The sequence below is a fragment of the Pelodiscus sinensis genome, chromosome 2 (genome assembly GCF_049634645.1).
Source record: "Pelodiscus sinensis isolate JC-2024 chromosome 2, ASM4963464v1, whole genome shotgun sequence".
NCBI classification, from domain to species: Eukaryota; Metazoa; Chordata; order Testudines; family Trionychidae; genus Pelodiscus; species Pelodiscus sinensis.
The window spans coordinates 179,859,282-179,870,280 of NC_134712.1; the positions used below are offsets into that span (position 1 = coordinate 179,859,282).

General features: G+C 43.0%; 1 protein-coding gene across 1 annotated transcript in view; it reads left to right on the top strand.

Moving 5' to 3' along the window:
• Positions 1–10,999, top strand: part of ACAD11 (acyl-CoA dehydrogenase family member 11) — a 77,133-nt gene that overhangs the window by 19,856 nt on the left and 46,278 nt on the right. Inside the window, exons 10-13 of the mRNA XM_006133149.4 lie at positions 2,576–2,653; positions 6,340–6,478; positions 6,593–6,700; positions 8,892–8,990. Coding sequence (XP_006133211.2) covers positions 2,576–2,653; positions 6,340–6,478; positions 6,593–6,700; positions 8,892–8,990 — 424 coding nt within the window. The remainder of the gene's footprint in view (positions 1–2,575; positions 2,654–6,339; positions 6,479–6,592; positions 6,701–8,891; positions 8,991–10,999) is intronic.

Here is a 10,999-nt window from a genome sequence, read left to right on the forward strand (position 1 = left end):
TACTCTAGGATCCTTCACAGTAGAAAAAAGACACTGTTCTCTTGTAGTGAGTGAGTGCAAAGGAGGTTCCTGATGTTGGACTTAGACAGGCACTATAACGCTCTCTGACTAGCTTGCAAACTCAAGGACAGTGATTGTCTTCACAGTATCCCCATGATCTGCGTGGATCCTGGCTCAGATGGTTTGTCTCTTAGCTTCTTGATGTTCGTGGTTCTTCAGTTCTGAGGAAGTGCTTTAAAGCAGGAGATGAGGAGTTGATACTTGAGTTCACTTCCCAGTGTTGCTTCTGTTTTAAGTGTGATCTAAAGGATGTTGCTCAGCTTCTATCTGTATCTATTTTTCTCCTCTTACAAAAGTCATGATGATTAATTGTTTAGAAAGTGCTTTGAGACCCTTAGCTAAAAGTCACTATGGTAAGAACACAAGGATGGCAGGTCAGACCAAAGGTCCATCTTGCTCCGTATCCTGTCTTCCAACAGTGGCCAATGCCAGATGCCCCAGAGGGAGTCAATAGAACAGGTAATCATCACATGATCCCTTTCCTGTCATCCATTTCCAGCCCCTAACAAACAAAGTCTAGGGATACCATCCTACTCATCCTGGTATAATCCTCGCTTAGGGTACGTCTAAACTACATGCCTCAGTCATCAGAGGCATGTAGATTGGTTTTTTTGGCAAAGGCAAATGAAGCCGTGATTTAAATGATCGTGGCTTCATTTACATTTACATGGCTTCCGCGCTGAGCTGACAAACAGCTGATCAGCTGTTTGTCCGTTCAGCGCGCTAGTCTGGACGCTCCCCTGTCGACATCAAAGCCCTTTGTCGGCAGCCACGGTAAACCTCATCCCATGAGGAATAACGGGGCTGCCGACAAAGGGCTTTGATGTCGACAGGGGAGCGTCCAGACTAGCGCGCTGAGTGGACAAACAGCTGATCAGCTGTTTGTCGGCTCAGCGTGGCAGCCATGTAAATTTAAATGAAGCCACGATCATTTAAATCACGGCTTCGTTTGCCTTTGCCTATGTGTCTAATCTACATGCCTCTGACGACAGAGGCATGTAGTCTAGACACAGCCCTAATGTGGAAGAACTCTGTAAGATTGACCTCAGGAGGGTCAATCTTCTCTGTTGTGTAAACATGTCCTAAATTCTCAGAATTATAAGATGTTGCTTCTTGCAGAGCCAGAATGTGCTACTAAGAATGTTAGAGGTTTGATTGTGTCTCAGGGGGAAAAATTGCATTGCAGGATTGTTTGCCATCTAGGAAAAAATCTGCTGTCACTGTCCTCTGTCCTGGATGGAATATCTACTTTTCCCATAGCCCTTCCTAACTTCTGTAATAGATCAGCATGCTCTCAGTTCTTACATGTGTCTGACATTGATGTAGGTTTGAAAGCTGATAGTGGAAATGGACAGAGATGTTCATAATTATGAAAAACAAGATAATTTCTTAATTTACCTACTGCAGATGAGTTCTTGTATCTGAAAGATTTTCTCAAAGGTTGGGTAGCCATCTTTTGGTCACAACTAGTTTTGTTTCTCTTCAGGAAAAATTGTATTGTACGAAATGTGTGTTGAACTAATAAAAAACAATATGGAAAGTTCTTCATATAATCCTTTAAAGGAAATGTACGGGGGTGTTTTTTGTTTGTTTGTTACAGCTGGGGTTGGGAAGTTAGGAAGTCAGAAGTTGTCTTGTTTTGGGCAGGGTATTGGACTCGATGACATCTTGAGGTTTCTTCCAACTCTATGACTTTATAACTCCTGAATTCTGTTCCTGAATCTGAGTCATTGTGTGGCTTTAGTTCTGTATAATGAGTCATTTTAACCTTTCAAAAGTTGTCTGAAAAGTGCTTTTAGATTCCTGAATAAAAAATGTGAAACGTCATATAATCAGTTCAGAAAAAAAAATTAGTCTTCAAAATGTTCCTTCAGAGAGCAACATTTAGCATTATGATTGATATGAAAGGCACAACCATACATAGTGCTAATGTTTAGCCCTCCAGACACACAATGCAAAGTGAGCGAGTACACAATTCAAAGATCATCTGTTATTTAAAAAGAAACAGCTGTACTCTTTATGGTTTTTCACTAGTTGCATACTAAAATTGGATAACTAGTTTGTGCCATTGCAATATTGCTCTGATAGTACTGTATGTGTTGTCAACATAACTTAAGTTTTATATATTAATGGTTATTTCATCATGTAATTAATTTCATACACAATTACCATTCATGAAATACTAATCGTGACAAATGTTTACTCATACATCTTCAGAAATTGTTGAGCTTCAAACACCCTTAGGTAAGTGTTTTTAACAGCACTGAGTCTGTTAAAGTGCGATGCAGTTTTGGATACATTTCATGAGGAGCCTCAAGATTGTTTTGTATAGGTGAAACATAATCAGATTTCAAGTCAATTTTTATTTTTTTAAAATTATTTATTATACTATTGTACAGAAAAGATGCACTTCTGATATTTATTTATTCATTGTGGTGTATGGAGATTGGGGAAGAGGTAGTAGAAGAAACCTTATAGTACTACTACTTACTGTTTGCTCTGTTTGTTTTTTAAGGAAGTGGTTGAATACTATGCCAGAGATGAAAATTCATTGGACAAATGGAAGAAACCTTCAGTGATTGAGAAACTCAAGGTACTACAAAATGAATGTTTGCCTGAGTATTGCAGTGATAATGAGAATGAAGGTGTTGATGCAATTGCCTAAGCAAATATTACTCTGAGTGGTTTACCTTTTAGATTATCAAGTTTCTCTTATGCCTACAAAATACAATTAGCATTTAAATAGGAAATGTAGTTTAAAAATACACATGGTAATACAGTATTTTCCAAGCTTTTGAAAGCTGAGGAAAATAAAACCATTTATGGTGATGTGGCTAATTGGGCCTACACACTTACCCTAAAGCTATGTCTAGACTATGTTCTGTTTTCGAAAGCGGATATGCAAATTCCGCGGGAATTTGCATATCTTCCGATCTCACTTTCCAAAGAGGATCTTTCGAAAGTGAAAGTAGTCTGGACGTGTTTTTTTTTCAGAAAAAAAACCCTTTTTCAAAAAACCGCTCTTCCTTAAAAAATGAGACGAAAAAAACATAGTTTAGACATACCCTAACTGTAAACTGTAAGATGGGAAAGGATGCAGAAGTGAGACAGATTGAGTTAGCCCAAACAGAAAAGTCTGTTGCAGTGGACTCCAACTTTTTTATGCCCAAGATCACTTTTTAAATGTCAGAACAAGCCAAGATCTACCCCATCCTTTCCCCAAGACCCCACCCCTTCCTTGAAGCCCCGCCCTCTCTGTTCTCCTCCTCTCCATCACTTGCTGTTCCTAGCCCTTATACACTCTCTGGATACAGCTACACTGCCACTTTTTTTTCTGATTCTTCTATATGAAGAGGTTTTTCCAACATTTGGCCTGTCTAGACTGGGCCAAATGTCAGCAAAAAGCTTTCTTTCGGAAGCCTCCTTATTCCTTGTGGAATGAGGAATACAGGGGTTGCCAAAAGAGCATGTTTGCTCTTCCACTAAAAAAGCGGAAGAACAAACGTGTCCCTGGACGCGGAAGAGTTTTTCCGGGATAAAACTCTTGTAGTCTAGCCATACCCTCACTGGGTTGAGGCAGCATGTGTGGGCTGTGGGGTGGGAATGAGGGATTTGGGTGTGGGAAGGGGTGAGAGGTGCAAGCTCTGGGGGGGAATTTGGATGCAGGAGGAGGTAGAGAAGGGGATGCTGGCTCGGAGAGGGGGCTCCAGGCTGGGGAGTGATGAGGTCAAGGAGAAGGGTTGGAATGCTGAGCAAACCACAGGCTTGTGGGTGTGAGGGGGCAGGAGTTTGGGTTGGGGTATGTGAGGGGCTCAGGGCAGGGAAGTTGAGAGTGTTAGGGGCTCAGGACACAGATTTGCGATGTGTGGATGGTGCAGAAGTGTTGCAGCAGAAGACTGAGGATGTCAGGGTGCAGGAGTTTGAGGATGTGAAAGGCTCAGGACAGGGGATTCTAGTGTATGATAGGCTCAGATTTGGGGTCAGGGAGTGGAACAGAAGTGTTATGATGCTGCGGCCAGATGGGGGCTTGGCCCCAATTGGGTTTTTTTTGGCCAGGCTTCATTTTTAAATAAAATATTATGTCAGACACAAAAGGTTTCAGCATTGTCTTTATTTATGAGAAGGGCAGGGAACCTGTTTTGACTCAGGGGCCACTGACCCACAGAAAAGTCAGTCGGGGCCACACAAGTGAAATGCAAAAAAAAAAAAAAAAACCTCCTCCAAAATTCCCCAACCCTCACTAATGTGGCCCCAACTGTGCTGGTGGGAGCAGGGAACATGGAACTGGGGAAGGGTGCTAGTGAGTATAGTGAGTACTGGGGTGGGAACAGGGTGCTAGTGAGGATAGGGGACAGGGTGCCAGTGGGTGCTGGGTCAGAGAACAGGGTGTTGGTGGGAACAGGGAGTCTCTGGCAAGCACCTCCTCCCTGGACTCCTTCCCTTTCCCTCTCCCCCTCCCACAGGGGAAGGATGTCCTGGCACGCGCCTCCTCCGGGGACTCCTACCCCTCCCCCCTACAGGGGAAGGATGTCCCAGCGTGCGCCTCCTCCAGGGGCTTCTATGCCCACCCCTCGCAGAGAAGGGAAGTCTGTACGTGCCTCCTCCAGGGACTCCTCCCCCTTCCCCGCAGCACAGGAAGTCCCCAGCATGCCACAGACCTGGCCTTTCAGGTACCGTGCTGGCTGTTTGGGGGAGGGGGAGTAGACAGCACACTTACTGAAACTCTGGATCATAGCCTTAGTTATTACTGTCTTAAAAAACTGTTAAACAGGGGTTATTTTGCCTTTAAGGACACTGTCCATTGCAAGAGAAAGGGAATAAGGACTGTTGTTTAAATGCTTCAGAAGGGTAGCTGAGTTAGTCTGTAACAGGAAAAATGTAAAAAACAACAAATAGACTAGTAGCGCCTTAAAGACTAACAAAACAAATCGATGGCATCATGAGCTTTTGTGGAGGCAGCCTACTTTGAATGACAGCCTTATTTGCATTCCCAATGCTTTCACTATTCTTCCTGCTTTTCTGTATCTTTAATAAAAGGATTTGTAGGGATGTGATGCATTTGCCAGAGTACGAAACAGGTTGAAGTCTATGTATAGCAAACCTTGTTTAAGGTTATGGTTAGTCCATGTATTTCATTTAGATTTTTTTTACATGCCTTACACAGTATCTGAGGGGTTTTAGAGCAGACTGTGTCAATTTTCATACCACTTCTTCATCTCCTTTTTACATGCTTTGAGAGGTGAAATAGTTAACCACACTGACATTTAGAGTGTAATCATTTGTTGGTGTTAACACATATGGGAATCAATGGGGAAGTTCACACCTCCCAGAGCTGCTATTTCAGGCTCTCTGCAGTCCCAGGCAGATGTGATTACATCAATTACAGCTGGGTCCCCTTTTCAAATCTTTTTCTAAAGTTTTTTGGTTCTGGTGGTGAATAAAGAGAAGTGAGACTGAAGAATAAATGGAAGGCCTTCCTCTTCCTTACTTCTCTCTCCCCCTCTACCCTGTGCACATGCAGGCCCAGCTCTCCACACACACTTTTGAAAATGCTGTGCTTATACTTGAAACTCTTTTCATTTTATGTTGACCTGAGCAGAACATGCCCCACACATTGCTGATCCATATTCCAGTTCTCTATTTTTAATAAAACTGAAATAAAGTATTCACAAGGTTTTTAGAGGGCACCTGGGTGTCATGAGGGAGGAGGCCATTCAACTTGGGGTGGGGGAGTGGGAGGAGAGAGACAGACAGACTTCCTTCAATTGTCCTGGGATTGGAGCATACTGTCCGAAAACAGCATATGTGCCAAAACAATTAGTCATCCTCTCATTCAGATTGCATAGATTCCAAAAGCACAAAAGGAAAACAAAATATCACCATGCAAACCAGAGCACATAGTTCACAGTGTGCACATGTATGTATCACCATTCTAGCCAGAATACTTCATGGAGGAAGCAGATTTTTTAACTGTTGTGTTTTTGAAGGAATATGCAGAAATGTGGCATATGCTACCTGGGTGGCTATTCTGGGTTTATGTGAGAGAAGCCCTGGAGCAGGTGCAGGAAACAAAGAAAGGGGAGACAGAAATTGAAAAAGATATAATCATGGGAAAAGTTACGGAGAGTTTTGACTTGTGTGCCTAAAAATGGAATATAGAGATTCAGGAACTGTAGCCAGGACAGCAAGATTGACTGGCGGAAGGTGAGCTGGTTATTGAATCATAACACAGTCTCAGCATAAAGATTCGTTGTGTGTGGGTCTTATTTCTTCTGACAGGAAATGGCCAGAGCAGAGGGTTTGTGGAATCTTTTCTTGCCTGCCGTCAGTGGCCTCAGTCAGGTTGACTATGCATTAATTGCAGAGGAGACCGGCAAATGCTTCTTTGCCCCAGAGATTTTCAATTGTCATGCACCAGGTTAGTAACCCTCCCTCCCATTCCTTAGCCATGATGTCGTGAGCCTTCAGAAGGTGAACATTTTATGCTGCATGAACTCTCTGTTGCAAAAAGAAACATTCTGATTTCTCCCAGACACTGGAAACATGGAGGTCCTGCATTTGTACGGGTCTGAAGACCAAAAGAAACAGTGGCTCGAGCCTCTCCTTCAAGGAAAAATTAGTTCTTGCTTCTGCATGACAGGTAAATGTTTCTGAAGTTGAAAACTGCCCCCTCCTATCGTGCATGCTTCACAGTAGTGCAGAGAGGTGCAGAAACACAAGCTAGTGCATGTTAATACTGTACCTTTGGCTTTCCACCATTGTTTGGAACCTCTTTATGTGCTATTGACAGCCAGAGAGTCTGATTTTGCAAGATGCTAAGATCCATTTAGTCCCCATAGTCACAGTAGTTGCCATTTCCCGTAGTTAAGATTAATAATTTTTAGTAATGGAGGTTGCAGAATCCATGACTTCCAGCAACCTCTGTGACTTCAGCCTGTGGCACTTGGGAGCTGCAGGGTCCCTTGCCTCCTATGGGGGCCAGGAGCTGGGCAGATACTCTAAGCCACCACAGGCAATGGGGGTACCTTGCAGCTCCCAGCTGTGGTGGGGGCCCCAGAGCTGCGGACAGCAGGGGAACCTCCAAGCTGCCAGCCATTGAAGTTGGCAGCGAATCCCTGAGCTCCTGGTTGCAAAGCTCTGAGTTTCTGCAGTTGAGGAGAGACCCACAGACCCTTGCCATGGGCTGCAGGAGACCTTGGAGCTCTAATGCATGGTGGGGGCCCCAAGCACTCCTAGGTGCTGTGCAGCTGCCTCACTGCAGGCAGTGTGGGGTCCAACAGAGTGCCTTGTGTCTCAGATATTTTTAGTAACATTCTGTGAACTTTTCTTTATTGCCTGTGACTTGTACTAAAAATATCCATGACCAAATCTTAGCTTTGATAATAGTCTATTTGCTATACAGATAGCTTTTTTAATGAATAGCCAAACAAAATTTCTATGCAAACAGAACATACAATAAACTTAACTTCCTTTGTAAAGGACATTGAGATGACACTGATGACACACACTGTAAATATGATAAATATTATATAACTTTAGCAGCTAATGATGCTTGAGCAATATTTCAAACATCAAGGATAGTCTATCTGCAAATATTTCATAAGTCAGTGAAATGTAATGTAAAAAGTTCTTTATAACAATTATCATTCCTTTTGAGTTTGCATTGTACATTACGGCCAAGATTTTCACACCTGGATGCCTGAAATGATCCTCTCGGTGAAAGCTGCTGGGTGGTCAGCACACTCTGGAACAACGGGCACTACAGATGTAGGAGAGTAATCTTAGGCACCCACGTTTGAACTTTTTGGTCTAATTTAGAGCCAGTTCCTGCAAAGTGCTAAGAGTCTCCAGCAAACTCTACATCTCTTATTGCTGTGCTCCCAAAGGAGAAGTGGTGTTTTGACCTAAGCTTTGGAAGGAAATAGAATATTTGGTGAGGCAGGCTGGTGAAGGGAAGTGGTTCCAAACTGCAGGAGATGCAAAGGAAAGGCTGTCTTTCTCTCAGTGATCACCTTCTGTGAAGACCTCATGGTCAATGGCTTTTGGAGGATGTAGAGAAAGAGAAAGACACAGATTTTCTCCCTTGCTCTGCCTTTTGGTGGTGCAAAAAGATCAGAAAGCTGAGAATTCCCATGATATGAGGTCTTCTCAAATGGCATAGCACTTATGTAATCCCACCCTGTCCTAGAATAGGGGTTGCCTCTATCTGGCACTTAGCAATTAGTCCTGGGACCAGCTTGAAAATTAAAGAGCCTGTCTCCCTGACAGTACCTGTCTCCAGCAATGATGGGATGAGGAGAAAACCTGAGCTAAGGTCTGTTAGATAAACCAGAGCAGGTCCATGCAGGATTTTAAAACCAACAAATTTGACTCGCTGTTGAATTTAATAATTTATCTAGGGCCTTGAGTTGGTTCAGATACAGAATAAGACAACTCCATGTTCCAAAGATCTTACAATTAAATAAACAGTTAGTTTTTATAACTAAAGCTCTAATCACTTTAAGCCATATGTTTATAGTGTTTTCAGAGCAAACAGTAACTTTCCAATGAAGGCACAGAAGTTTCCATGTGACCCTAATTACAACTGCATTTTGAAGTGCTTGGTCCAAAAGCATTGATGGGTTTTTAGTGAGCACAGTGGTAGCGTTTTCCGCTTTAGCCTTGAATTACACTTTTTTAGCCCCACCTCTTTTACTGTCTCTCCAGTCTTATATTGTATGACATTTGTATAAGCAAAACCAAAATGAATTGTAATCCCTTGCCATAATATATACAAACAATGGATGTAAGTGCAAAACCACTCTATATGCTCATAAATGTGTTTTGTACAGAACCTGACGTTGCTTCGAGTGATGCCACCAATATGGAATGCAGCATTCAGCGAGTTGGAAATAGCTATGTAATCAATGGCAAGAAATGGTGGAGTAGTGGTAAGTACGAACTCTAGAACAATGGAATTTAGGCTGAATGCCTTCTAACAGGGCGAAACAAAAAATAATTTGTGTTCCAGTTCTGAGAAGTGGGTTTAATTTGTGAAGCCCAAGTCTTAATTCAGCTAAAGATATGTGCTGGTGTTTGCAGCCATTGACTTCTTGACCTTTTTTTACATCCTTCCAGGAGCTATTTAGAGTACATTGCTGCTCAGTAGATGTATCTTTATATCAGATGACCCATGTATTTTTTAGCTTTGTCCTGGATATTATGCTTTTCTGAGGTTTTTCTTCATATTTGGTAGCTCGTGCGTGGAATAGGGACACTGGAGAGCTATATGGGTGCTTATTTGAAGTCATGCTTCCCTGGCTGTTTTTTTAGACTGCTAGGCTGATGCATTAGTCCTATTCTGACCACTTCCTATCTCATTTCCTAGATAATTTTATAAGCCGGTGCATAAATAATATAATTGAAGCTAAAGTGCAGTAGTTTTCACCAACGCATTTCAATGACTAACAGACTCTGAATCCCAGCTTTGTTTTTTATTCCTGCCCCAAAGCATACAATATATACAAGCTTCATTTGCTGCTACATGCTGCTACTTAAACATTCCCTTAAACAAAATACGGTAGTTAAATATTCCAGGAAGGGCCAATCTGTACGTTAATTCCACTATACTTTCAACACGATTGCAAAAGTCTAAAAACCAGTGGCTTATTTTGAGGCAACGCTCTTCTTGGATGTAATTTTCTTCTTTACTGATAAAAGCTGGTTCTGACTCTCTGAGCCATGTAGCTACAGGGCACACAGCCTGGAGTACAACATGAATATTTTTGAATCTCTCTATTCAATGCTATAGTACACTAGGGGTTACAGAATAGGGAACAACTAGTTTCGTAGATCCTATCATCCTCAGCATGGCTGAGCATTTTTATCTCCATAGACTAGTCTGGAAGCAGATAATTGGTGTGACTTTGAAATATTGTACTGGGGATCACAAGGTGAACCACTCTGACAAAAATTGTACCTGTTTTTGATAGCTGGGTAGGAATAAAGGAATTCTGCTGTCCCTGCACTAGTCTCTCTAGCCTTCAATCAGCAGACATGTAAGGTATTATAGAGAACATTTTATCCCACCTATTTAAGAAGAAAGTACGAATGTGAAATGTATCCCAAATTGATGCAAAGTAACTGATGTAATGACAGTGCTATGATTTACTGTAATTTTAAGTAGCAGATCCTAGTTCATAAACACTACATGCTATACATACTATATTCTAAAATAGCTTAATGCAATTCTAGCTTACATAATTCACTTATTTCTTCACTGTTGTACTAGCCCAGGGCTGGGCAAAATATGGCCCAGGGGCTGGATCTGGCCTGGCAAGCCACCGGATTCAGCCTGCGGACCACCCTGATGGGACCCTCAGGCACATAGTGACACAGTTTAAAGCTCAGTCCGCACATCTCTCTGCTCTGCAGGTAGGGGGAGGCTTCCTATGACCTCCCCGCCCCCAGCTCAATCCTCAGCTTCTTGTTGCCAGAACCAACCAGCCAATAGGAACAGACCCCAGCCAATCTCTCAGCTCTTATTGGCTGGAAACAAGCAGCCAATAGGAGCTGAGAGATTGGCCTGGAGGATGGGAGCAGCTCAAATCTCTTCCCCCTTTTGAGGGGTGGGGGGCTGCAGCCTGTAGTTGTAAGTGATTTGGGGCTGCAGCAGGCAGAGAGCCCAGACTGCCTTCGGGGTGCTGCAGGGTTGCTGGTTTAAGTATGCGCCTCCCAGCCAGAGCCTGCCTCTGGCACCCCAGCTCCTCCTACACCCCAACTCCCTCCCCAGGTCACCATCCAAACCCTATGCACCCCTTGGCCTGGGTCACAACTCCTTCCCAGAACCTGTACCCCTTCCTACACTCCTCTCTCAAGACAGAATCCTCTCCTGCACCCAAACACTGTTCCAGACTCTGCACCCTATCCCCTGCCTCAAGTCACCACCCACAACCTCTGT